Here is a 26,022-nt window from a genome sequence, read left to right on the forward strand (position 1 = left end):
CTTATTCAGAGAGGTCACAGAGTATCCGTTTATGACCCCTGGTTTCCAATTATACGAAAAGGTGGATGACGTTGGTGAGAAAAATTAGAGAAGAACTAATTGAATGATATTGGATAAAAATATCTGGGGTCAAAGAAGGCGTATTTTCAGCAGATTTTTATACAAATTGGAATAGTGCGCTCTGCATGCCCCACTCTGGCAATTGATGCAGTAAGTGTGTTTAAGATATGAAAATGTCATTCTTCCCTGCTGCAGTATTACGATAGTGGAGGCGACGAGGAAACAGCAGAACCAATCCCGACTGCAAAATAAATTAGGCAGCAGGATCTGATGCGACAGCTCGTCTGCGTGATCTGGCTAAAAAATGCTCAACTACAATTTGGTAATAGAAATATATTGCAGTAAATGATAAAATAATATTAAAGTAAGCTCCGTACTCTTTAAATTAATTGGTGAGATATACTAAAGAGGAGTAGGCCACCGTAGCGCAGAGGTTAGCATGTCCGCCTATGACGCGGTGGTTTTCCCTGCTAATGCTGGCAACATTTGTGAGGTACTATGTTATGTAAAACATCTCTCCAAAGAAGTGTCGCACTGCGGCACGCCGTTTGGACTCGGCTATAAAAAGGAGGTTCCTTATTATTGAGCTTAAACTTGAATCGGACTGCACTCATTGATATGTGAGAAGTTGGCCCCTATTCCTTAGTGGAATGTTCATGGGCAAAATTTGCTATTTGCAATACTTAAGAGTGCCATTAGCTGATAAACGAATCTTTTCGCAAAATTTGAAACTGAAATTCAACTTATGTGATACAAAATATGTAAAAGAATTATCGTCTTCGACAACCATATTGTTTTGTAAAAATATTGCGAACATGAAGAAGAATCCCATGGCAGCCGGTTGTATGTACTGGATTGACCCGATGAATTCCTTCATCGGCAAGGGCTGCCTCCTTGCCGATGAAGGAATTCAGGAACTCAGTATACGACACACTGCTACTACAACAACAACATGAAAAATGGTTCCTGCTATCGAGTGAAGAGACTCAGTGAGAGGTTGAGCGGCACAGGCTCTTGGTTAAATACTGAGTGCCTGCAATACTGTTGTTTTTGTTGTTGTTGTTTTAACCACATTTTCACGTAGAGGTGGCGATTCTCGTCAAGCTCCTGTAGGCGAGCAAGCTCGTTCCGGTCCAAAGGACCTATCGCTGCGGGAACAGAGTGGCCATTGGTTATTTAATGGCGTCAATAACTCGCCTTGCCATATCGAGCATCATAGGCACTCAGTATTTCTGCAAGAGCCGGTGCCACCCGACCCCTCACTGGAACTTCCACCCGATACCGCTGATTGTCCGCGACTGCAAATACAGCTACTCTGTATGGAGCAGTCCACTATCCGCAACCTGTGGACGCGCCCGGTAGCTCGCTGCTTATGTGGTGCTCACACTATGCAATACTACATGTGACAAACCGAGTTTTGTCCCTTTAAATAACCAATGGCCATAACGTTCCTGCAACGATCGGTCCCATGGACCGCAAAAAGCTTGCTAACCTATGGAGCTTGACGAGGATCGCCACCTCAACTTACAATTTTGGCCACTACAACAACATCGATATTATGGGCCGGACATCGGAAGTAGTATATGCAGCCTTTGAAAAGATAGAAAGAGAGTCAGTGAAAGCGGGCAAGGCGGTAAATGAAGATAAGATAAAGTGTACCCTCGAGAAAACGAAGAAAGTTAAAAACTATAACTAGTAGGCGGACTCGGTGGTAAGGTAGGTAGGGTATATCATCGGCTTCGCTCGAATTTTATTTGTCTTTGGTTGTTTCTTATATTTTATTTAGTATAGTATTTGTTTTATCAGCTGAATATTATTATAATCTAAGGATTCTAAAATTGTCAAGAACATTAAACATTTTATCTGGAATTATGGCTACACATTGTTATTTACCATATAGTTGTTGCAATTCATGCTTGACTTTTTTGGCTTGCAAAAGAGCCAAATGTTTTTGAATACGAAAATAGGCTGCTTTTTCGCGAAAATACTCGGTTTCAGCTACTATTCGCTCTTCTTCCAAAGATAATTCTTTTCGCTTCATCCCAGATTTACTGCTGCTGCTGCTGGTAAACTTAGGAAGCGGTGAGGACTCTAAATTTTGCACATTTGTTCGTAAAAAGTTTTTGCTGTCCTGTCCTATTTCGACCACATGCTATAAAAGAATTATTTGTTATAAGGTAGGCAGTCGGCCACTATATACTCATCTCGTCTACCTCATTGTCACTGTTATATGGATCGAATTCGGTTTCGCCATCATAATTGAAGATATCCTGAGTTTTGCTTGGTCTTCGTGACACTGCTTGAAAGGGTCCATCGTCGCTATTATAATTGTTGCCCCTGATGGCAGCAATAGTTTCTTCCAACTGTGAAGAGGAACGGGATAATTCCTTCATCCTCCTAACATTTTCCGGGTCATCCAAACCACAGGCTCTGGCATCTATGTCGTGTTTCACCTTTAAATGTCTCAAAGCATTTGCTGTATTGCCCATGTACCGCTGGTCGTGCATGCAAATGCGACATTTCATTCTATTGGTGCTTAATTTCTCGAAGTACTGCCATACCAGACTTTTGCGGATCTTGCGACGGGATTCAAATTCATTGTCACTCATTTCCTGTTGTATTATTTAAAAGGCGGGAAACTTTATTCGTTTACTTTTCTATTTCCGAATAATATTTTTATTCGCAAACTTCTGAGGCCTAAAGAAACTCAATTCGAATAAAATTCTGTAGTGATGTACCGATTGAGAATTTGTATTAGGGTTGACAATCTGATTTTACGGTTTTGTACTTTTGTTTGGATATTGTACTTTGAGAGATTTGTTGGACGATTTTATTCAAGGTGGATTTATGAAGGTGGTCTTCGGCGATCAGCTGAAAACAGCCGGCCAGTTTGAAGGTATTAAGCTGTCAGTTCTGAGTTTACATTCACAGCAAACTAAATACCCCATTACGTTCTCTTTGTTTGTGTTTCTCTTTCTCTTATTTGCATACGTACACACACGAGGGAGAGAACAATGCGAATTTTGAAATGACATCTTGATGACGAGATGGCAGATTGCTCTATATGATTTGTGGTTGTTGTACAAATGAGAAGCCATGGATTTATCGAGTAGCATCCATGGCTGAACTTGTTTTACGAGAACAGCTCTTAAGGCCTAAACAGAATGAGCGCGCTGAGGAGCGTCGCGTTGAAAAATGCAACTCTTCAATCAAATGCCAAAATTCAACTAAAAGTTAAACAACTCTAAACTTTTAACTTAAACGACTACAAACACTACTTCACGTGTGGCAGCACAAAATAAAGCTCGCTTTCAAGCGTCAAAGTTGAAATTTTTTTTTACTTTTCCGAGTTGCTTTTGTAAAAATTGTGTGCAGAGTGTGCAATTTTGCAACGAGACTCAAAAACAAAGCTCAACTCACTCATTCTGTTTCAGTCTATCTCCACTCAAATTCAACAGCAGTTAAAAAATGTTAGACTTTGACGCTTGAAAGCAAGTGTCATTTTGTGCTGCCACACGTGAAGTAGTGTTTTTGGTCGTCAAAGTTAGAAATTGTTTAACTTTTGTGAGTTGATTTTGTGACATTTGTTTGCAGAGTTGCGTTTTTCAACCCAACGCTCCTTAACGCTTAGCGCGTTTCTACTTGTTTTTTTTAGTAAATTTTTAATTTGATTTTTTGGAGCATTTGCCCCAAAGATAGCTAGTTGTTACTGCAACCGCGCCATATTTGTTATTGCGGAGAGTTTAATTAATGAAAACTGGACATGACGAAAAAACACAGTTTATACTTTTTATTATCTATACTGGCATCTCTACTCTTAGTACAGCAAAGCTCAATATGACAATAATAAACGCGCGTGGAAACGCTCCATATAAATAAGCCTTTTCAATATGACTCAATAGTCACGAAGCAGCATCGTGTTGAAGGGTGATTTAGAGTATTTTGGCGAGCAGCAATAAAATAAATAAAACACCCAACAGGAAATAATAATAATAATAATGTGGAATAAGAAGCTGGTGGAGTTACTTATTACCAAATATCAGGAGCATAGTAATCTTTATAATACAAAGAATTCCAATTACTTAGACCGAAGTAAACGCACAAGATCTTTAAATGCAATTGCCAATGAACTCAAGCAATATTGTGAAGAAATAACTGTGGAGGATATAAAAAGGAAAATTCATACATTGAGATCACAATATATAAGAGAATTACGTGAACATCACAAACGCAGTGACTCAGGAATCAAACTTTGGTGTTTCGATCAACTGGAATTCCTAAGGCCCTTTAGTTCTCTGCGCTCATCACAGTCGTACGCTCCAATTGTAAGTGTTTGTTACATTTTTCTTTATAATTCTAAGCTATTTTCATACGAATTTTATGCAAAGTATAAGTATGCAAACAAAAATATACATATATTGTTGGGTTTGAGAAAATATTTGAACTGATTTCAAAAGTTATTTCAAATTGCTGGCAATGTTGCAAGCGTTAAAAATGGTGTGGAAAATGTTGCACCCTATATGTGTCTGCTTTATTATGCAAGACTTATGCGTCACAAAAATGAAAATGTAAATATTCAAAAGCGCAAATTCAAATTGAACTCTATATATCCTCCTCCCCCACTTTGTGGAAAAATAAGGGAACCCCTATGAAGCCGAACGCCACGGTTCAATGTTTCAGCGGTGGCTATCTCCTTACAAATGGTGGCGACATTTGTAAGGTGTCCAGCCATGCTAAAACTTCTCTAACAAACTCTCTAAACTTGATTTGGATTGCACTCATTGATATGAGAGAAGTAACCCCTTATCCTTAATAGAATGTTCATGGGAAAATATATGTGTGTGTGTGGAAACTAATGGCGGAGATCTATGTGGGAAACTTTCAATAATAAGTCTACTACAAAAGTATTGTCCTTTTGTGCTAATGCTAATATTTTCCCATAAGATTGGTATTTTACTCTCATCGGCTATGACGGACCTCGATCTTCTGCGATCCTTCTCCAAATTCTGACAACTGGTTTTGAGATGTCATTCTCCACTTGACCTTTCCATCGGAGATTTGTTCTTCTTGCAACTGTTAGGTTAGGTTTAAGTGCCAGTCTGCCATCAGACTCACTTAGACGTTTTCGTCCATTGTGATACTACAGGAACAAAAGAAGGAAGATGCATTCTAGTTCCTAACCATCCATATCGCTTTAAAAAGCCCAATAACTTTCGAATGTTCACACCCGCCAAATCAGCCAGGTTCTCAAAGAAATGAGAACCTAAAGTGGAACTCCTTCTAACTGCTAGTGCGGGACACACACACAGAAGGTTTTCTATAGTCTCTTCTTCTTCGATGTCCCTACAGCTTCTGCAAAAGTCGTTGCTGGCAACCTTCAACCTGTCAGCATGTTTTCCGTTAGACTGTGACCGGTCATGGCGGACACAATGACTGAGACGTCTGTTCTAGCCAATGACAGCAAAGCAGTAGACCTCTTCAAGTATGGATTGGACTACATAGTTTTGGAATGCTCACAACCCCCTCTTTGTGGCCATCTATCATTCGTTGTCCTTCGGGCCAGGTCCTGAAAGCTTAGATTACATGTCGCTAGAGGGACCCACCCAGAACAGGTGAATTTTGATCTGTTCAGCCATCTTGTTGAGAGATCTGCGACAGTCGAGGGCGGTTTTTGTGTTCAGAAATACGTTCTCTAGGGTTGCCTGGCTATCTGAGAAGATATTTATGCCAATCGTCGTAATGGCATTATATCTTAGCCATTCCACCACTTCCTTAATTGCAAGGATCTCTGCTTGATACACACTGCAGAGGTCGGGTAACCTTTTCGATATGACCAGTTCTAGATCTTTAGAGTACACCCCAAAGCCCACCTGGTCGTTTAATTTCGAACCCTCTGTATAGAAGTCTATGTAACTTCTGTTACCAGGGATATCGTAGTTGCAATCGGTTCTATCAGGAATAGTGGTATAGTATTTTTTATCAAAATGCGGCCCAGGTAGGGTGTAATCCACACTGCCTGGAACATCAGATATTGTATCAAGGATAACACACCTCACGGCAGTGGTCGCTACAATTTGTGTATCCACAATGTCCAGAGGCATAAGATGAAGCATTAAATTCAGTGCATCAGATGGTGTCGTTCTCATTGCGGCTGTGATGCACAAAGAATCCATCCTTTGGATCCGGTTAAGTATTAAGCAGTAGGTGGATTTTTGAAGCGCCGTCCACCAGACCACAACACCATATAGCATTATAGGTCTGACAACTGCAGTATATACCCCCAACTTTTGCCAATGGCTCTCATGTAGGTGTATAGGGCAAGAGTGGCCTACCTTGCCCTCTGCAAAATGTTGAATTTGAAGTTAAGCAAAACACCCAGGTATTTTGCGCTTTCTGTAAATGGATCATTCTGCCCACCCAAGGAGACAGGTTCCACTGCAGGCAACTTGTATCTCCTTCTGAAAAGAACTACTCTTGTCTTGCACGGATTTATAACCAGACAACATTCGGTAGCCCACTTTGCTGTTGCACGTAGAGCTTCCTGAAGTATATCTCTTAGAGTGCTGGGAAACTTTCCCCTAACCGCAATTGCCACGTCATCAGCATCTCATAGGCAGCATTGTTCTTACTTTTATTTTAATACCGCTGCTTTTCAGTGCCGCGGTTGATGAAATTTCTAAATATCGCAGTTATAGTTTTCAAATTCCTTTTTTGGCCGGATCTGAGAGTTAAAATCATCTATGTTTTTTTTTAATTACCACCAGATCCACTTTCCCTGACTCTGTTTTGATCTTTTCAAAAACTGCAGTTACTACTTCTGGTGATATCATTGCCGTCAGCATAGATGAGTAACATGTCTTCCCTTATGAATGATGTGCCATACCTTTCCACATTTGCATCTCGTTTAATCTTCTCAATCAGAATATTAAAGATATAACACGATAAGCTGTCGCCCTGTCTGAAACCTCGTTTTGCACTTTATTCGGAGAGCAGTGTAAATATCTGGTCAATGGTTGATTTATCAGAGTTAAAGCCGACTTAATAGAGGTCTATTAACTCATTGGCGTTAGGTTTTAATCTCTCAAGTTTCGTATAATAGGGTATGTGCTCTTCTAACCAGATCAAGAAGACGAGCTGATGCATACGCCTTATCAGCGTGCCGCCTCCGGTCTTAATTAGTTCAGCTGGCAACTCATTGCCTCCTGCTACCTTGTTGTTTTTCGATCGGATCACTGCTACTTGGACTATATTCTGACACGTTACACCATTATCAAGGACTGGTTCTTTGCTATCCACGTTGCCGACACTATCGGGTATTAGGTTAGGCTAAAAGGGGCATCCTTTTTTTCGAAACGACTCAGACAATTTTAGTACATCGTGATACCACAGTAGCGACAGAAAAGGCCTTCTCTATTGGGAATCGCATCCACGAGACCCGCACTGGTAATCTGAGCACTCTACCAACTTGGCTACTGGGGCGACCATTGAATACTGAAGCTGAGAAAAATGTGCTTTCCATATTGTAAGCACACAATCTTTATCTGTTATCGGTTTTGCTTCTTTGTCTCTGCAGGAGGATGTGCCTGAATCAAAGCCATCGGTTTGATGATTGATTCTTTGGTAAAATTTCCGGACTTAATATTGGCTTCGCTACCCCTTTCAAGGTTCAAAAAGATAAAGGCCTTGCAGGAGACCTTATTGGATGGGAGTAGCGTTATTTAGATAAAGTTTTACGTTATTTACGACTATACTTAAGGCGGTCATGGATTATTATTATATGTTGGCCAGAAACTGATATTTCAAGCAAACTCTTGCTAAAAAAAGGAGCTATACTTTTGGCACACTACCAACTTAAATGTGGTTATATCCGCACAAAAGCTGGCGACATTTGTGATGCGTTTAGCCATAAAAAATTAACTAAGAAAAGATGTCGCTTAGCGGTATGACGTTTGAACTGTGCTAGAAAAGTAGCGCCCTATTGAACTAAAACTTGAATATTTGATATGAGAGATGTCTGCCTGCTGTTCCATAATAAGATGTTAGTGGGAAAATTTGCAATGAATGGAAATGGCTGAAATTTTACACAATGACTTCTACTGTGGTCTCCAACATTCATTCCATTATTTTTCGAATTGGATCATAACTTGATATAGCTCCAATAGCATAGCAATTCTCTTCTTTTATGCCTTTATTTCTTTTGTTTGCCTAAAAAGAGACACCAGGAAAAGAACTCGACAAATGCGATCCATGGTGGAGGGTATATAAGATTCGGCCCGGCCGAACTTGTTTTAAATTTTAATTTGTGCTTATTTATGTTGTAGAAAAAACCCTCAAGAAGTGATCACGATGAAGACACCTTACAGGATGAATTAGAATATGAAGAAGTTACATTAGATACGAGTACTAAATGGGAAAAGAAAAATCCAAAAAGATACAGCAGTACAGTAGAAACTGTAAGTATGCGTATATAATTCATTAAATTACCCTTTACTTATTCCTAAATATCTATTGCCAGAAACAATCCCCACAACATGACAATGGAACCTTACAGGATGATTTGGAATTCGAGGAGGTCGCTATTGAGACAAATAACAAATGGGAGCAAAAGAATCCTTCAAAGCGCTACAGCAATGCCGTAGATATGGTATGTATTAAAATGAGCATTTAATGAAACATATAAATTGTTTCGAAATTTCGTATGTTCTAGGATTATTATTCGCCAGCTAAATGTACGACAAAAAGAGCATACAACGACGATGAAAAAATAAAATCTAAAATTCGTTATTTTGAAGAGAAATCAAAGTATTTCCTTAGTGAATTGAATAATATAAAAATTGAGAAAACCATGATGATTTTAGAAGCTAAAAAGTTACGATTGGAAATCGATCAGTTGGAAATGATGAAATAAGAATAATTACAATTAGATAGAAACTATGTTAACTTTTAGTTATGCATTTTATGCAAACTCATTATTTAATGACAAAAACTAAATAATTAAATGTGTACATAATTTTATTTAATTCATATCCCCATAAAAGACCACTTCTAAGCGTCAACGCCACTATGAGGAAGAACAGGAACAATATGGCAGTGCAGCTGCATATGTACAAAGCGACGAAATGTCACTGGAGGAACCACCAGAAACAACGACACACGAATCGTATCACACATATCCCACAGGGGCACAAGAAACCAGTATAGAGATTACTACAGATTTAAGTAACGGCGATATGGACGATTTAATAGATGTCGAGATAGATGAAGAAGACATGCGTATTATGGAAAATGTAATGCCCCGTTCAAAAGAATCACAGCGTTTGCAACAAGAACTATGCAAAGCGGAAACCGATTATTATATATCAAAGGCTCGTTACTTTTCAAAGCTAACGGAAAATACCCAAATAAAAAGGGCCTTAATGGTGCTGCAATCACGCAAACTACAATTGGAGATAGATAAACTAACAAGGGATAATTAAGGACTTGGAAATGCAATAAAAACAACTGACAAACATAAAATACTTGCCACATTGGCATCTTCTATTCTTTTAAATATTGTTAAGTCTCTGAAATAATTGTCAAACCAATAAAAAATATTCTTAAATTTGAGCAAAAACAATTGCATATACACCCTTACACATATATTTTGTAACATGGATAAAGAAGTGGAGAACAACGAAAACAATTTTGATTCAATTTCTTCAGGCAATGCTAGTCAAGAAATTGCATCCATTGCTCAAGATGTTGTGGAAGAAAATTCATCGTATTCCTTTATGGACTTAGCCAACAATACATTTAGGCAATTGTCTCAGAATTTGGAATGTGAACAAATGAAATTAATGGATTTAGAAGCAAAGCGCCAGAAACTGCAGGAGGAAATGCTTCTTTTAAAACGCGAAGTTGAAAATGAATTGGAAATGTATCGAGCAAATATAGCACAATCGGTTGCGGACAATTTAAAAACTCTTAGTAGTAATGGTGAGTGGATGATATTGGGTTTTTTAGTAAAATTTTATTCAAAAATATTCTGAAATAGAGGTGTGCACGTGAATCGTGAGTTGTCGCGTCACGCGTGAATCACGAGATTCGTGCGTGAGATCCAAATCCAATCACGTCATCGTGCGTGACCGTTATGGAATTCAAGTTTTTCGTACGTGAGTGAGTGAAATCATGCTCACGGTGCTAGTCACGACTCACGAGTAACTCACGCGACACTCACAACTCACTAGAAAATCACGACTAAAGTAAAAAAAAAACAAAAATTTTGCTCAAATTACAGTATTTTAAGGTACGAACCTGTTTACAGAAACATAAAAATGTAAATGCTGATACATTTTATACATTAATTTCCGTACATTCAAATGCTATATGATATGAGATGCATGAAAAAAATTATTATTCGCCTCATGGAAAGATATTTGTTTAAACGTGACTCGTGAGTTTTTCGTGAGTCGTGATTTTCTCGTGAGTCGTGCGTTTACGCGTGAGGGGGCGTAAACGAGAGTCGACATAAAAAAGTCGTACGCAAGGCGTATTTAATAGGTTGGGCGCATCAGGATGTAAGTGAATTCAATTTAGGCGTCCATAACTTCAAAAAAAAATATTTTTTATAAATTGATTTTCGTGTTTGCTGCTGTTATAGTTGTTAAACTTAGTTTATATAATGGCACGCGTCTAACAACCTCAATAGCTATCAGCTTCACTCAGGGAGCTTAGGTTCATTATGTAGCCCCCGAAAAAGATTGGAATTGGAGCGCTGAAATTGATGTGTTAGGTGCATTAGGCGAGAAAAAAGGCGTTTGTTCAGCCATAATCCTGCACCTACCTCCCTATTTCAGCTAGTTCCACAATTTGCGTTCAACCATCTATAATACTTAAGTCCCCCATTTGTCCAGTGCGACGCCAAATTCCTGACATTGCAATGGCTTGTCAATACCCCTTTCAGTAGTGAGAGCGATAGCTCCACCCCATCTAGGAGAGGTCCCCTGAATACACCAAGTTGCCACATATTGGTTAATAACACAAACTTTATCTTTCCGTGGTTTTTACTATATGCGCTCTGAAAGGCCACACACCACGATGTGAAGGTCATCCTCAAGATGTGAAGATCATCATCTCCGCTGACGACGGATGGACTTAACAGTAAGTCTAAAAATTTGATGCTTGTTATCTTCCAAATCAGGCAGCTGCAATATAGGAAGCAATTTAACCTCATGCACAATCGTTTTGGGTCCAGCTGTAGGGACTTGTTAGCGATGTCCTCAAAAAGCGTGACATGACTGACCATATCGATGGCATTCGACAGGGTGTTGATTTTGATTAATGGTTCGATTATGGATTGCAACCCCACTTTCGTTGCGTTGTCAACGAGCATATTTGTTATAGAAATTCCCAGTACTCTTTTTAATTACACACTTTTTTCTGGCATAAATTGTATCATATAATTTCTTATATATTGCAGAAAATAAAATTGAGGAAAACTCTATCAGATATAATGAAAATAATACAAAAATTGCATGTAACGTTGAAGAAGTTATTGATGAGAAACCAAACCATGATGCACCATTGATGAATGAACAAACTGATCCCATAAATATTAAACTCCCAAATATCCTCGAACAACCTTTTTTGGAACAAAACGAAGATGATGCCAAATAAATGCCAAACTCAAGCAATTTCAAATTAAAAGAAAATAACATTTCTTATACATATAGCAAATTTATATTTTATACTGTGACAAATTTTTTAAATACATCAACATGTAATAATTTATGGTAGGCCTCTTTATAATTTAACAAATTTGGCAAATTATCACAATTTGTTAAATGATGATAGAACGTTTCCAACATTGAGGTTATAATCTGAAAATAAAAATCTATATCATAGTATCATCTATTTTTCTATATAATAAACATACTTTAACAATGTCATCTTTATATTTTTGGACTTTAATAACTTCCATTAAGACTGCAGTAAATTTATCATAAAATGTTATGAGATGCGGTTCTATAACGGACAGAGGTATCGGCATGATTGCCACTATATAACAGCGATGTATTTCCTTTAAAAATTGACAATAAGCGTTATATATTTTTTTAGTCTATTCTCCATTAATTATACTGCTTACCAATAGCATTTCTCTGCATATATCATTCGCTTGCATCAAACGATACGATTCCAGTACAAACATTTCCAATATAGCTTTTGCCCACCTGAAGCAGGTGTAACTGGTATTACTGTTTGTCATTTCTCGACATCTATTTATACCATCAATTTGACATAAGTCCCCTCCAAGTACTTCTTCGAGTTCTTGTTGATTTATATTGAAATATATCACAAATTTGCTTACAAATTTCATCAGACTTATGGAAGTTAGACTGTTTGGGGCTAGGGTAATATTGCGCAACAATATTTCCATTGAATCATCCAGTTTGCTCCACTATAAGAGAGAAGGGAATTATTTTAGAAAGTCAAATAAGAGTACTGGAAAACAAATATTTTCTACACTTACTGTAAAACTGTCCATTTCCGTATAAAAATCGAAACATTTTAATACACATTTCCATTGCAGTTGAATAAAGGATATTGTGTCCATTACGTGCAGATCCTTGAAGACAGCATCGTAAATGACGCCATGTATGTTCATGGATAAAATATCATTCGTTTGCTGTAAAGTAGAAATTAAAGTTTTTAAGCTAAGGATGAACATACAAAATAAAAAACTACCAGAATATAAGTTAAGTCTTTTCTTATGTTCATGAAATCGTTAGTCATCATGTAGTTACCAGAAAATTTACATCATAAATACAACTTAACACCAACAAATTGGAAAACAGATAAATCATTTCTGCTCCAGCCTAGAGCCCATAGCTTAAAACACTGAAGAGAAATTATCTTGTATTTAGCCCTTCTTACATACCCCTACGTTCAGCATGGTAAGAAACACATTTGTGCTTAGAAGTTTGTAGTGCGTTTCATAGCAAGTTCTTATATTAAGTCCCACCGATAGGCAAAACATAAGATAGTTGTAATTCATATGATTGTCATGGCCTGGTATATCTGGAAAAAGAAACTACACAGAGATATAAAAGGGGGAAAATTTTAAAAGAAAATACGTGTACTGCATTACCTTTAAATATTTTATGAATCCGTGTATTGCCCCCAGTTGTTTCTTCCACGAATCTTTGTGCAATTTTTCCTGATAATATTTAAGTATTAATTCCTGTACCTCCAACTCAATTTTTCCAAACTTGGCCAAAATACGTTCAGCATTATCAATTAAATCGCTGTTGTCTAGCGTATGCAGATAGTCCGGACCGGTTACCTCACATAAGAGTATAATGAGATTGGCTTGAATCTATGGTGAACAAAATGGTAAAAAGAATTTAAACAAAATATGAGTGCCGCATTTATTTACCTCCTTTAGGTTAACGGATTCATTTGTTTCATCGGTAATAGTCCATAGCCTTGGTTGCTCCTGTTGCACCCAATCATATAAAATCGCTAGCTGCACTTGTAAACAATCATGATAGGATTTGAAGTGTTCCTTTTCAATAGGTATACTATCTAAATCTTGTTTTAGCTCTGGTAGGAGACTACTTTTTATTAAATTGTTAACTAAAGACGTATCCATGACGGGGTTTGTTGGGCTATGTTATTAAGTGTGTTCGTTTACTCAAAAATTTGTGCAAATTTGCTAAAATTGTTACTAGAGGTCTTTCGCGTACTTTATTTGCCAGCAGAAGGGGGCGGGAGAGTGACTGAGAGCAAGCTACATTTTGAGCATTTGGTAATTGAGAGCTTGCAAATTTCTACTGGATGTTTTTTTCCCAGCAGAAATTTGCAGCATCGAACAGCTGTTTCATAAAAATAAATAGCAAAGAATAAAAGCTGTGCTACTCTCATGCAAGTTTTTACTGGAAAAGGACGCGGACAAACCTATTCATTTTCTATTCAAATCAGAAGCTATTAGACGCCTAAAACACTACTTCACGTATGGCAAACACAGAATGACACTCGATTTCAGTCGTCAAAGTTGCAAATTCTTTAACGTTGGTGTCATGGTGAAACAATTAAAAGTGGTACAACAACCATAAATCAACAACCATCTTGTCATCAAGCTGATCAGCGCTTTGTCTACACACGCAAACAAATTTGTGTGCGCTGTTGTTGTAGCAGTGTGTTGTACACTGAGGCGGCAGCCCTTGCCGATGGAGAACTCCATCGGGTCAATCCGGTACGTACAACCGGCTGCCATGGGATTGTGTTGTTGTATACGTGTGCGTACATGAGCAGAGTATATGTGAGAAAGAAGAAAACAATAAAGAGAATGCAAACGATAATCTGACATTTCAATACCGTCAAACCCGGCGGGCTGTTTACTGCTGTTCGTGTGAGACCACCTTTTTAAATCCGCCTTGCTTTAGTGTGTTGCTTTTGTGGGATTTGTTTGCAGAGTTGCAATTTCAACGCAAAAAGCAAGCTGCGTGGATAAGTGCAACACTACAAAAAAAAATCCCACAAACGTTAAAGGGTTTTAACTTTGATGACTGAAATCTAGCGTTAAGGTGGAGTTGCATACTTTGCGCGCGTATTAAAAAAATAACGCTGCAAACAAATTCCACAAAAGCAAACATGGCGAAACAATTAAAGGTGGTCTCATTTGTACAACAACCAAAAATCATATGGTGCAATCCGTCATCTTGCCATCAAGCTGATCGACGTTTTGACAACACACCCAAAGAAATTTGTGTGCGTATATGAGCAGAGAATAGACGAGATAGAAGACGATGACAAAGAGAATGCAAACAAAAATCTGTCATCTTAATACCGTCCAACCTGGACGGCTGTTAACAGATGTTCGCGTGAGACCACCGCTTTAAATCCGCCTTGATCTGACCATAGGAGATTGCTTTAATTGGACACACGCTCAAAGTTAAAAATTGTTTAACTTTTGCGAGTTGATTTTTTGACATTTGTTTGCAGAGTTGAATTTTTCAACCTGACGCTCCTCAACGTTCATTCTGTTTTGGCCTTGACATTTACATGCGTACGTTCAAAATACGCCGCGCAAATTATTTAGGCCAGATTTGCTTTATGTTTACTGAACACATTTCCCTTGACATCATGTGACCAAATACAACACTGCTGTCATTTTAAAGAATAAAAAATACGTACATTGTCGAATCCCGTTTGTCATATGATCACGGACGAAAATGCTGCGAAATTTAGTGATTTTTTCTTTATTCGTGGTGACAAGTAAGTAAATTTTAGAAAAATCTTAAAAATCCCTTCAAATTTATGTAGAATGTGTAGGATGTTTATGAAATTATCCCATAAAAGTGAAGAAATTTTCTATAAACAGATAAGAAAGTCAGCTGAATTCGTGTGTGTATGTGTCATGGAAATTTAAGGGCTGATTGTAAAAGTGAAAAATTCCTATATTTAACTGTTATAAGAAATAATTATGTTTAAAATGTTAATATTTGCATTAAAATTGATGTTTCTTTGTATTTCCAGTCCGTGCAACGGGTGAATTCACCGTTTTGAGCACCCCAAAGTCTTTGTCATTCAAGGGCAACGAACCACTTGCTAGTCAATACATAGGTGATGTTGTCTATGCCTCATTGGGAAATGCCGTTGCTGGAGACGCCCAATGGTCGGCTTTGACCATTGCTGATCCCTTCAATTTACCCAAAGTTGTGGTTGCAGCCTCTTTGAATGGTGTAGCCCACTCCAAAGTTTCGGGGGCCGGAAAGAGCTACGAAATTCAAGGCAATTCAGTTAACGAAGCCTTGAACGGTGTCTCTGCTCAACTGGAGTCTGACAATGAACCTGTCTGCGATTTAGATTTTGAAGATTTCGAAGAAGGTGTTGCCACATTCAAGAGTGTATTTGGTGATGCTGCCAAGGTTGACTCTGTTGAGAAAACCAAATATTTGAATCCTGAATTACATTCAGCTGACAAGCAATTTGTCCAAACTATTGCCTATGTCAATGCTGCTGCTGATAACCTGCCCAATATGCAAAAATCATGTAACTTTGTTTCCTTGCGTTTGTCAGCTGATTCGGTAGCTAAAGCTCATGGTGAAAAATCAGAAGCTATGGATGAAGCCTTGGATCTCTTCACTAGCGCTGTAAAAAAGTTGAATAGTGCAGCACAGAAGGCTAACAACAATGAAGCTTTGGTTTTAGCCATTGTCAATAAGTCGGATAAGTCTCGTGCCAAACGTGACACACCTGATCCAGCCACGGTAAGTAGAAATGTGAACTATACTCCGGGTCTAGTCCAATTTGCCATTAGTTTATCGTCTAATAATGCCAGGCGCTGCCTGTTGTATGGAACTTTTGTAGAGCTCAAATACTTTCAACTGTTGGCAGCTTTATTTAGGGCAAACATAACACATTCCATATTTTCTCGAATTAGTCAAACAGAAATAACTGGCGGTATGTTGTATAGCTTGAAATCGGCAATACTGACTGCTTCTCCTGTAGATTACAGCTATGGGCCCATATCTTTGTTGTTGTTGTAGCAGTATATTGTACACTTAGGCGGTAGTCCTTGCCCATGAAGAACTCCATCGGGTCATATACATGGAATTTTATGTACAGAAAACTAGACCCCCCTCTATCCTCACCTAGCACATGGTAAAAGTGAACTTTCCCGCAATATGTCACTCCAGAAGCAAAAACATGTGCAAGCACATAAGTTGTAACGGTACAAGTCCAATCAAGGGTTCCTACGGATTAAGGCAGCAAGTAAACCGGCTGCCATCACCGTCACGCCATAGACGCTATAATTTTTTTAATCGTATTAATGGGATAGATTCTATTAATTTTGGTTTAAAGGGTATGCATCTATTATTCTCGATAGCCAGCCGCTACACTCAGTGTTATTTGACCCATTGTGACCATCCTGAAAGATAAGGATAATACAGAATTTATACGCGAGTAATGCGTAAGGGAGGCCACTGTAGCGCACAGGTTAGCATGTCCGCCTATGACGTTGAACGCCTTGGTTCAAATCCTGGCGTGAGATGGTGTTAAACTTTTCTCCAAAGAGATGTCGCACTGCGGCACGTCGTTCGGCTATAAAAAGGAGGCCCCTTATCATTGAGCTTAAACTTGAATTGGACTGTACTCATTGATATGTGAGAAGTTTGCCCCTGTTCCTTAGTGGCAAAATTTGCAATTTGCAATGTGTAAGGCAGTAGAATGGAAAGAAACGGCAATGGTAAACCAACACGACCATGACTTAATTGGTGAGAGGGTCCTACATTCGGCCATTTCGGGCCTACACAGCAGTCCAAAATGACCTAATTGATAGGAACACAATATAGACTCATGTTCCGGCGCCAGATTGAATATTTGGAACCAATCGTGTATGCAGAAGATCCAAGGAAATGCAGGATACCTCTAACCCCTCTCCTGTAGAACGACATCAAATCTTTCAATAAAGATGGTCCCACTGCCTAAAGTTCGTCGCGCGGCATATACCTTGTAGGCACTCCGTATCACCCCCCAACAACAGATTTAAAGATTGCCAATGTTCGAAGAGCGTCAGTATCTCGGATTTCTAAGCTTTAAACTGCCAAGTTGCCCTGGTTCTTCTCCATGCGTAGATATTTTCCTGCCATACCAGACATCCATGTGACGATCCACTGCCGTAGTCATTAATTGCATTGGCTGAAGCCCAAACTCCTACCTATTGATTTCCGACAAGAGTCGAGTAAGTATAGGTTTAATGGTTTATAGCGCCGAAGTAGGGATGCTCTTCTTTGCCTCCAGTATTATGTGGCTATTTTTAGGACGAGCTTCTCACCATAGAGCTTTTTTTTTTTGAAGTTCCCGCCAGGATTCTTTTTCAGCCGTTCAGCGTAATAGGAGGAAATGCTAACCTCAGCGCTACGGTGGCCTCCAAATGACTCCCAATATCCATATCCAAAAGAATCCATATGAAATCATCCGGAGAGCTTGTAAATAGAACCTAATTCCTAATAAAATTAATACATATTTATTAGTTTTCTTTCATTGTCTATTCAACTTGCTTACATATTTCCAATTTCTTTTATAGGACTACAATCTGGCTGAATACTATAACGAAGACTATCCAGTGATCTTTAACATCATCTTATGGTTTATGGTTGTATTCGGTTTTGCTTTGTTGGCCATCTGCTATGCCATTGGCTCCATGGATCCTGGTCGCGATTCGATCATTTATCGCATGACTTCAACCAGAATGAAGAAGGACAACTAAATTGTCATAGAGAGAATATTCCATCACTATTCATATATTTCCTATATATGTTAAAGTTAGCACACAAAAAGAAAGGCTGTTTTTAATCTTCTTTCAGGTGTTTCCACTAATCACTTCAGATGATGATCGAACGATCTATGCTTTACTTTTTCTAAAAATTTTAAATCAATTTCCATAAAATAAAGTTGTCAACAGCAAACATAAGACATCTATATTATAATAACAACAAACAAAAAACAACAACAACAATAATACAAAAATTGTAGCATAATAAACAATTATTCGTTTAAGTTATAAAATTCATATATAAGTATTAATTGTACGCAAGAAAATTATTATATATACATATAGAAATATTAAACAAATATGGGGTCTTTTCTGATGTATTATTAATTATTGTTTTTTTTCTTCTTAGCTACCAGAATTTGTTATTACCTTTTGTGTAAATTTATTCCAATACCCAAATAATTTTGATTTAATTTGTTTTATTTTTTTTTCTTTTTAAATGAACTAATTAAACAAAAAAAAATCTACTTAAAAACCAAATGCGTGTGTTCTAATTACGACCTACATTCAACACAAATATCCTAAAATGTTTATGTACAATTGCATTAATACAAGAAGGAAACAAATTAAAAGAAAATAAATTATTGAAATAATACAACAACCTTTTTTTCAAGAAGCTGAGTATGCTGGGTTTTGGGCCGCACTGGATAACATAGATTACCACACAGGCTGGAACATTGAGTTGCGATCTGTCTGGTGTTTATCGTTATCACAGGTAGCTTAGGTGAAAGCTACCGGGCGCGACCACAGAGTAACTAATTGCAGTCACAGACTTTCAGCCGGCGTTCGACCGGCCGTATGTTACGTAGTTTGGTTGAATTTGTTAGCCTGCTTTTGGTAATTACAATTATCATAAAATATATAATATTACGAAAATTTAGTTTTAATTACATTTTGAATTGAAAACCAATGGTTTTTTATACCCACCACCGTAGGATGGGGAGTATATTCATTTAGTCATTCCGTTTGCAACACATCGAAATATCAATTTCCGACCCTACAATTTTGACCCTATTTCGGATCGTCGTAAAATTCTAAGACGATTTAACGATATCTGTATGTCTGTCCGTCCGTATGTCGTAATCACTCTACAGCCTTCATAAATTGAGATATAGAGCTGAAATTTGGCACAGATACATCTTTTTGATGCACGCTGGTTAAGTTCTTAAACGGGCCAAATCGGACCATATTGGGATATAGCTGCTATATGGACCGAGCTGCCGATAAAGGGTCTAATACCCATAAATGTTTTATTTTTTACCCGATTTCTCTGAAATTTGAAACAGTGGGTTATTTTAAGCTAACAGACATCTGACCTAAATATAATTCAGATGGGACGATATTTATATAGCCATAGTCGAGTATTCTAAGTTTCAAAATTTGGTCGGAAATTCCAACATTCGTAAAAACTATGTAACAGTCGACTCTTGGTACAATTAGAAGGTAAAGTCATAAGCCCAACAACAACGAAATCAACGATATATGCATTATCATGCGTAGCGGCCACAAGATCAAAAGAGTTATGATTATAAACGTGTTATTTATAAATTCAAACGATAAAAATGTGAAAAAGAAACAAAATGTAAAAAACCTTTAAAAATCCAAACAAAACATTTAACCTTCTAGTAGAATTTGGATATAATTCTGAAATTGAAAAATATGATCAGCTGGGCTTAAGACTTTGCCTTATATTTGTACAAAGAGTCGACTATTCCGAAAATCGAGTAATCGTTTTTTTTTTATCCTTAAAAAGTCGACTTCGACTTTTTTCCACAAAAAAGTCGATTAATCGATTAGTCGAACCAAAACAAAAAATAAATAAAAATAAATTAAAAATTTCCAGAAGTTCACGAGTTTATAAAGCCTATCACTATGTCTATTGAAATTGAATCTGCAGAGTAAGTACCACACTTAATTAAAATATTACTTTGTTTCATTGGTATCACATTTCTTTCAGTGTTATCCGTTTGATACAACAATATCTAAAGGAGTCAAATTTATACAAAACCCTACAGACTCTGCAAGAGGAGACCGGCGTTTCCCTGAACACTGTCGACAGTGTTGATGGCTTTGTCCAGGATATAACAAATGGCCATTGGGATACGGTGTTAAAGGTTACACAAAGTTTAAAGCTGCCAGACAAAAAATTACTTAATTTGTATGAACAAATTGTTTTGGAGCTAATCGAGCTGAGGGAATTGGGTGCTGCTCGTTCACTGTTGAGACAAACGGATCCAATGATTATGCTGAAACAACATGAGCCAGAAAGATACATACATTTGGGTAAGTTTGCCATCAGACTCACTTAGACGTTTTCGTCCATTGTGATACCAAAGGAAAAGGCTTTCTAGTTTCTAGCGTTGAATCATTCAGATCGTTATAAAAAGTCCAAATGTTCCCATCCGCTATATCAGACAAGATCTCACAGAAATTAGAGAACCAAATGAGGAAGTCCTTCTGACCGTCCGCGCGTGATATAAAGCAGATGTTTTGTAGTCACTTCTTTCTCTACGTCTTCACAGCTTCTGGAGAAATCGTTACTTGCAACGTTTAGTCCATCAGCATCAATCCATCAATAACACAGTGACTTGTCATGGCGGGCACAACGACTGAGACCTCGTTTCAAGCCAGCGATGGCAGAGCGGTGAACTCTTCTCGTCCAAGTTAGGCCACATAATGTTGGAGTGTTTACAACCTTTCGGACTATCTGTCATTCGTTACCCTTCGGGCCTGATCCCGAAGACCAAGCCTACATGTCGCTAGAGAATACCCACGTATTGGAAGGTGTAAGATCGTTCCTGGTCACATTTTCAGCGCGTTGTCGTCAAGTATCAGCAACGGCTTTCTCATGAAAGCTGTTCAAAGTTGCGTTATATGTTGCTTTATTGTGGGGTTCACTTTTGTAAACTGTAAACTCTCGCTGTACAAAAGGAAGATCCAAACTGACGTCTCTGGGCTAAGGTCATTAGACGTAAGAGGATTGATTTGTGGTGCCCCTACGACGAAAATGCAAATTTGCCCATGAATATTCCTTTGAGGAACAGGGCCAGACTTCTCACATATCAATGATAAGGGGCCTCTTTTTTTATAGCCGAGTCCGAATTGCGTGTCGTATTGCGACACCTCTTTGGGGATAAGTTTTAACATGATGGTAGCCATGTTAAAACTTCTTTCAAATGGCATAGTTCCTAATAAATTTCGCCAGCGTTAGGAAGGGATAACCACCTCTGAAATTGAATTACGCCAGAATTCGAACCCTGGCGTTTAGCGTCATAGGCGGGCATGCTAACCACCGCGCTACGGTGTCTTTCGGCTCCTCCGACACTTCATTGTTGTTGTTGTTGTTAAAGGTGGCGATCCTCGTCAAGCTCCTGTGTGAGCAAGCTTGTTCCGGTTCAAAGGACTGATCGCCGCAGAAACAAGGTGGCCATTGGTTATTTAAAGGCGCCAATTACTCGCCTAGTCATATCGAGCATCATAGGCACTAAGTATTTGTGCAAGAGCCGGTGCCACTCGGCCTCTCAGTGACACTCCGCTCGATACCTCTGATAGTCCGCGACTGCCGTTGCAGTTATTCCGTATGGATCATTCCATTAACCGCAACCTGTGTACGCGCCCGCAGCTAAGCTTCGCGTGACAGCAATGAACACTACACAGATCGGACCTCAATGTTCTAGGCCATGTGGTGCTTAGAGCTATCTCGTGCCGGGACACTATACTGTCCAGATGGTTAATACGTCCGTTTAGGGTGATTTCGTTTTCTACTTCTAAATACCAAGGCCAAATTTTTGGGCTTTTTGCATAAAAAGTGTGGAGCCAAGCTTACTCGAGAGAACCTTTTACTCATGGAACCTTTTACTCACTGCATTCGGGCACTCCTTGGTCCAGGAGAGATGAGAAGCTACCCTGTGGCTTCTTATCTTCCAGAGGACAGATTTGCCTACAGCCCGAAGAATCGGCCGAACCACCACCTAAAACATCCGACCTAAGCCCTTAATTACTTCCTATTGAATTGCAACAGTAGTTTGCCGCTTTCATTCGCTTTCGATCCTTTCCTCGACATTCCTTTTTCACCTTAGTTTTGGTCAAGAATTACGCTTAGGTACTAGGCCTCCAAAGACAGCGGCAACTCTATTCCATACGTGATACATCCCTAGAAAACACACAGCTTTCGATTGCCGGTGAAAATTACCACCTTAGCCTTTCTGGGATTTATGTTAAGCCAGTTGATATATCGATCCTTCGGTAAAGTCTAAGCTCATAAGAACGTGAGTCGACCCTCCGGCTACATGGCTGAGCATCTAACAAATTGGGTCGCAGTCAGTAGCATTTCAGAACTTGATTACGTGCTTGTTTAGTATATTTTTATAGAATGCTACCAAGCCTCTCAAACTTTTGGCCACACACCTGGCGTTTTAGAACTATTAGAATAATTTTGGATTTATGTATATAGCAAATATCCTACAAATAAATATAGTATCCTACATTGAGTTTTAATCGATTTTCAATTTCATAAATTTCTTAGAAAATATGTTGCAGAGAGCCTACTTTGATCCCCGAGAAGCTTATCCCGAAAACAGCAGTAAGGAAAAACGGCGTAGTATTATATCTCAAGAGTTGAGTGGAGAAGTCCATGTGGTACCATCTTCCCGTTTATTGGCTCTCTTGGGCCAAGCTTTAAAATGGCAGCAACATCAGGGCTTATTGCCACCAGGTACAACAATTGATTTGTTCCGCGGTAAAGCTGCCATGAAAGATCAAGAAGAGGAAATGTATCCCACGCAAATGTTTAGACAAATTAAATTCGGACAAAAATCTCATGTGGAGTGTGCACAATTCTCCCCTGACGGTCAGTATTTGATTACTGGGAGTGTTGATGGTTTTCTAGAGGTATGGAATTTCACCACGGGAAAAATAAGAAAAGATTTAAAGTATCAAGCCCAAGATCAGTTTATGATGATGGAACAAGCCGTATTGGCACTGTCGTTTTCTCGAGATTCTGAAATGGTGGCATCTGGTTCTCAAGATGGCCAAATTAAGGTGTGGCGAATAATGACGGGCCAATGTTTAAGGAAATTTGAAAAAGCCCATTCGAAAGGCATAACATGCTTGCAATTTGCCAGAGATAACAGCCAGGTTTTGAGCGCTTCCTTTGATCACACAATTCGCTTGCATGGTTTAAAGTCCGGCAAAATGCTGAAGGAATTCAAGGGACATACATCATTTGTGAATGAGGTAACATTTACCCCAGATGGCCATAGTATTTTAAGTGCTTCCTCGGATGGAACAGTCAAGGTGTGGTCATTGAAAACAACAGAATGTTTGTCTACCTACAAACCTTTGGGCAATGAGTTGGCAGTAAATACTGTGTTGATATTACCAAAAAATCCCGAGCACTTTATAGTTTGCAATCGATCCAATACAGTTGTCATTATGAATATGGCTGGACAAATCGTAAGATCCTTCAGTTCGGGTAAGAGAGAGGGTGGTGCATTTATAGCTGCTAATTTATCACCTCGAGGAGAATTTATATATTGTGCTGGTGAAGATCAGGTGTTGTATTGTTTCTCAGTATCCTCGGGAAAGCTGGAGAGAACCTTAAATGTAAGTATGGTGATGAAGCTACATTTTTGTGGTATTTGAATACGCAATCATTTCAGGTGCATGAAAAGGATGTCATTGGTTTGACTCACCACCCACATCAAAATTTATTAGCAACATACAGTGAAGACGGACTATTAAAATTATGGAAACCTTAAAGCAATTACTAGCACATGTAATGTAGTTTTTACTTCTTTTTTCTATAATTAGGGATAGTTTTTTATGCAAACTATCGAATATTTGCTACAATGGAACCCATAACATTTTTAGATATACATACATATGTATGAGTGTGCGTTGCGTCTTTGGTCGTTGCACATCCAATCATCTTGTAAAAATGGGGTTCAATTAAAAATTATGCAAAATAAACTTTACAAAGCTAAAAATAAATGTATGCAGAGACAAGTATACACACACGGCGATAGGCCTTGTGTAAGTAAATCGAAATAAAAAGAAAAAAAGAACTACAACAATCAAGTACAAATCGGCTTTAATTGATGGCAGACGTAAATAATCATATAATCCACGTTTGATTGTTTGGACAAATAAATCTTTAGTCTATCATCTACGTCCGAGGTAAAAACATCAATTCTTTCTTGGGCGAATCTTGCACAGCAACAATATGAAGAGTGACGAAATTATTGAGAAGCTGCGCACTAAACTTCAGGAGTCTGATCCTTCTAATCGCACAGTAATGAATATATTTCAATTTCATTTTACCGATTCCGATGGTAATCTAATCAAGAGCATGGGTATGTTTGAATTAAATTTTTGAATATTCAAATGTTTTTTTCTTTTTTTAAGTCATTAGGATTGTATTATGTGTGTTCATTAATTGATGTTTATTAGTTTTTGATTTTAAAGAATTGAATATCTATGAGGGCACTTGTGCCGATGCCGAAGCAGATATAACTGTCAGCGATGAGAATTTTTATTTGGTTGGTTCGAAACTGACCACATTTGAAGAGTTGGTTGCCAATGTAAGTGAATTAATATTAAATGGTATAGAATAGAGTTTGGAAATAAGAAAAGAATTCAAACAATTATTTTTAATTACATTCTAAGAAACCAATAATGCTTTCGAAATGTTAATGGATGGATATTTGAAATATTGTTATGATAAATTTTGTTTTTTTTTTTTTTGTTTATCTCCAGTCTTTATTTCCCTGAGTGGTCTATACATATAAATATAAAGTTTTTTTTCTATTTTCCATTACAGAACAACCTTAAGATGGAGGGCGATCAAGATGCATTTCACAAACTTGCTGAAAAATTCCGCATGAATGTAAAGAAGGAATAGTATCTCTATAATCACTGACTGGATGTTTTTATAATCTTTTATTTAAACAAAAATATTCTAAGTAGTAGAGAAGTAGATATTTTGTTAGCATTTGTCGTTTTGCATGAGATAAATGAATCTATAAAGAGAAATGTCAAGCTAGTTGTTTTTTGTAGGCTTTTCAACAAAACAAAAGTGTCCTTAGGTTAGGGAGACAATACACAAACACATATAAGCGATGTTTTAGAAATACCTACAATACAAAATTGTAATAACACCGTTGGATTGGAGGAGTAAAGATCTTTCCATATTGAGGTCATTTGCGAAACAATCTTTTGTAACTTTCTAAAAATAGTCAAAATAAAATTTTTTTAGTGAGATACCGAGTTCGTAAATGTACGAAATTCTTTTCGAATTTCTTATAAATCGAAAGCCTTGCAAGATTAGGGAGCAAATATTCGTCCAATTATGGTGCTGGTTTAATCAATATTTCACAGGTTGCTTTTTAAATATTGATTTTTTGGGCCTAAATATTCAAGGTCGACGACGCTTTTGCCCCTTAATTTTCTCGAATTTCAAAAATTCAAAAGCAGTTTGTGATTTGAAATTCCAAGAGGAATCATAAAGCAAACAGCATTTCTTCAAATTTTCACTTTTATTTTCTTATGCATTTTTTTTGGAAAGGGGTTAACCTTATAAAAATTTCCAATTTTTGATCCACCAAATATTTTTGAGTTGAGTATACAGTAATGAAGGTTACGGC

The 26,022-nt window shown here is 37.9% G+C and overlaps 7 protein-coding genes across 8 annotated transcripts; 5 read left to right on the plus strand and 2 right to left on the minus strand.

Moving 5' to 3' along the window:
- Nucleotides 1-1,772: 1,772 nt before the first annotated feature.
- On the minus strand, nucleotides 1,773-2,771 carry LOC106094417 (uncharacterized). The gene is made up of 2 exons (XM_013261628.2): nucleotides 2,274-2,771; nucleotides 1,773-2,212 (listed from the first exon to the last, which is right to left on the minus strand). The coding sequence occupies exons 1-2, from the start codon at nucleotides 2,667-2,669 to the stop codon at nucleotides 1,946-1,948; spliced, it is 663 nt and encodes a 220-aa protein (XP_013117082.1). The 5' UTR covers nucleotides 2,670-2,771; the 3' UTR covers nucleotides 1,773-1,945.
- Nucleotides 2,772-3,947: 1,176 nt separating this feature from the next.
- LOC106094424 (uncharacterized) lies at nucleotides 3,948-9,693 on the plus strand. The gene is made up of 4 exons (XM_013261637.2): nucleotides 3,948-4,385; nucleotides 8,382-8,513; nucleotides 8,576-8,704; nucleotides 9,099-9,693. The coding sequence occupies exons 1-4, from the start codon at nucleotides 4,059-4,061 to the stop codon at nucleotides 9,534-9,536; spliced, it is 1,026 nt and encodes a 341-aa protein (XP_013117091.2). The 5' UTR covers nucleotides 3,948-4,058; the 3' UTR covers nucleotides 9,537-9,693.
- Nucleotides 9,611-11,829, plus strand: LOC106094425 (uncharacterized). Its single transcript, XM_013261639.2, has 2 exons — nucleotides 9,611-10,035; nucleotides 11,519-11,829. The coding sequence occupies exons 1-2, from the start codon at nucleotides 9,711-9,713 to the stop codon at nucleotides 11,713-11,715; spliced, it is 522 nt and encodes a 173-aa protein (XP_013117093.2). The 5' UTR covers nucleotides 9,611-9,710; the 3' UTR covers nucleotides 11,716-11,829.
- LOC106094423 (uncharacterized) lies at nucleotides 11,762-14,168 on the minus strand. Its single transcript, XM_013261636.2, has 7 exons — nucleotides 13,475-14,168; nucleotides 13,187-13,414; nucleotides 12,977-13,129; nucleotides 12,569-12,724; nucleotides 12,185-12,496; nucleotides 11,975-12,118; nucleotides 11,762-11,918 (listed from the first exon to the last, which is right to left on the minus strand). Exons 1-7 carry the CDS (start codon nucleotides 13,688-13,690, stop codon nucleotides 11,784-11,786), a joined length of 1,344 nt encoding a protein of 447 aa, XP_013117090.2. The 5' UTR covers nucleotides 13,691-14,168; the 3' UTR covers nucleotides 11,762-11,783.
- Nucleotides 14,169-15,204: 1,036 nt separating this feature from the next.
- LOC106094422 (ATPase H(+)-transporting accessory protein 2) lies at nucleotides 15,205-18,945 on the plus strand. The gene is made up of 3 exons (XM_013261635.2): nucleotides 15,205-15,315; nucleotides 15,577-16,310; nucleotides 18,131-18,945. The coding sequence occupies exons 1-3, from the start codon at nucleotides 15,273-15,275 to the stop codon at nucleotides 18,311-18,313; spliced, it is 960 nt and encodes a 319-aa protein (XP_013117089.1). The 5' UTR covers nucleotides 15,205-15,272; the 3' UTR covers nucleotides 18,314-18,945.
- Nucleotides 18,946-20,177: 1,232 nt separating this feature from the next.
- LOC106094420 (WD40 repeat-containing protein SMU1) lies at nucleotides 20,178-24,394 on the plus strand. The gene is made up of 4 exons (XM_013261632.2): nucleotides 20,178-20,277; nucleotides 20,337-20,662; nucleotides 22,905-23,983; nucleotides 24,040-24,394. The coding sequence occupies exons 1-4, from the start codon at nucleotides 20,252-20,254 to the stop codon at nucleotides 24,136-24,138; spliced, it is 1,530 nt and encodes a 509-aa protein (XP_013117086.1). The 5' UTR covers nucleotides 20,178-20,251; the 3' UTR covers nucleotides 24,139-24,394.
- Nucleotides 24,395-24,515: 121 nt separating this feature from the next.
- On the plus strand, nucleotides 24,516-25,663 carry LOC106094421 (uncharacterized). 2 transcript variants are annotated; one of them, XM_013261634.2, is made up of 3 exons: nucleotides 24,516-24,732; nucleotides 24,845-24,960; nucleotides 25,200-25,663. In XM_013261634.2, exons 1-3 carry the CDS (start codon nucleotides 24,603-24,605, stop codon nucleotides 25,278-25,280), a joined length of 327 nt encoding a protein of 108 aa, XP_013117088.2. In that variant the 5' UTR covers nucleotides 24,516-24,602; the 3' UTR covers nucleotides 25,281-25,663. The 2 variants fall into 2 exon arrangements, with proteins under 2 accessions (XP_013117088.2, XP_013117087.2); XM_013261633.2 differs by having other exon boundaries at nucleotides 24,517-24,732; nucleotides 24,830-24,960.
- The last annotated feature ends 359 nt before the right edge of the window (nucleotides 25,664-26,022 follow it).

This window comes from Stomoxys calcitrans, chromosome 2 (genome assembly GCF_963082655.1).
Source record: "Stomoxys calcitrans chromosome 2, idStoCalc2.1, whole genome shotgun sequence".
Taxonomy (NCBI): Eukaryota; Metazoa; Arthropoda; class Insecta; order Diptera; family Muscidae; genus Stomoxys; species Stomoxys calcitrans.

Excerpts from the sequence above, each read along its gene's own strand:
- LOC106094422 (XM_013261635.2), top strand. The coding sequence starts at position 15,273 with ATGCTGCGAAATTTAGTGATTTTTTCTTTATTCGTGGTGACAA. Across the intron at positions 15,316-15,576 it reads TTCTTTATTCGTGGTGACAA|TCCGTGCAACGGGTGAATTC; the intron begins GTAAGTAAATTT and ends TTGTATTTCCAG. Across the intron at positions 16,311-18,130 it reads ACACACCTGATCCAGCCACG|GACTACAATCTGGCTGAATA; the intron begins GTAAGTAGAAAT and ends TTTCTTTTATAG.
- LOC106094425 (XM_013261639.2), top strand. The coding sequence starts at position 9,711 with ATGGATAAAGAAGTGGAGAACAACGAAAACAATTTTGATTCAATTTCT. Across the intron at positions 10,036-11,518 it reads AAAAACTCTTAGTAGTAATG|AAAATAAAATTGAGGAAAAC; the intron begins GTGAGTGGATGA and ends TATATATTGCAG.
- LOC106094417 (XM_013261628.2), bottom strand. The coding sequence starts at position 2,669 with ATGAGTGACAATGAATTTGAATCCCGTCGCAAGATCCGCAAAAGTCTG. Across the intron at positions 2,213-2,273 it reads CATATAACAGTGACAATGAG|CATGTGGTCGAAATAGGACA; the intron begins GTAGACGAGATG and ends ATTCTTTTATAG.
- LOC106094423 (XM_013261636.2), bottom strand. The coding sequence starts at position 13,690 with ATGGATACGTCTTTAGTTAACAATTTAATAAAAAGTAGTCTCCTACCA. Across the intron at positions 12,725-12,976 it reads TTACCATGCTGAACGTAGGG|CAAACGAATGATATTTTATC; the intron begins GTATGTAAGAAG and ends TCTACTTTACAG. Across the intron at positions 11,919-11,974 it reads ATAAAGATGACATTGTTAAA|ATTATAACCTCAATGTTGGA; the intron begins GTATGTTTATTA and ends TTTTATTTTCAG.
- LOC106094424 (XM_013261637.2), top strand. The coding sequence starts at position 4,059 with ATGTGGAATAAGAAGCTGGTGGAGTTACTTATTACCAAATATCAGGAG. Across the intron at positions 8,514-8,575 it reads ACAGCAGTACAGTAGAAACT|AAACAATCCCCACAACATGA; the intron begins GTAAGTATGCGT and ends ATCTATTGCCAG. Across the intron at positions 8,705-9,098 it reads ACAGCAATGCCGTAGATATG|ACCACTTCTAAGCGTCAACG; the intron begins GTATGTATTAAA and ends TCCCCATAAAAG.
- LOC106094421 (XM_013261633.2), top strand. The coding sequence starts at position 24,603 with ATGAAGAGTGACGAAATTATTGAGAAGCTGCGCACTAAACTTCAGGAG. Across the intron at positions 24,733-24,829 it reads TAATCTAATCAAGAGCATGG|TTTTTGATTTTAAAGAATTG; the intron begins GTATGTTTGAAT and ends GATGTTTATTAG. Across the intron at positions 24,961-25,199 it reads TTGAAGAGTTGGTTGCCAAT|AACAACCTTAAGATGGAGGG; the intron begins GTAAGTGAATTA and ends TTTCCATTACAG.
- LOC106094420 (XM_013261632.2), top strand. The coding sequence starts at position 20,252 with ATGTCTATTGAAATTGAATCTGCAGA. Across the intron at positions 20,663-22,904 it reads AGAAAGATACATACATTTGG|AAAATATGTTGCAGAGAGCC; the intron begins GTAAGTTTGCCA and ends TAAATTTCTTAG. Across the intron at positions 23,984-24,039 it reads AGCTGGAGAGAACCTTAAAT|GTGCATGAAAAGGATGTCAT; the intron begins GTAAGTATGGTG and ends CAATCATTTCAG.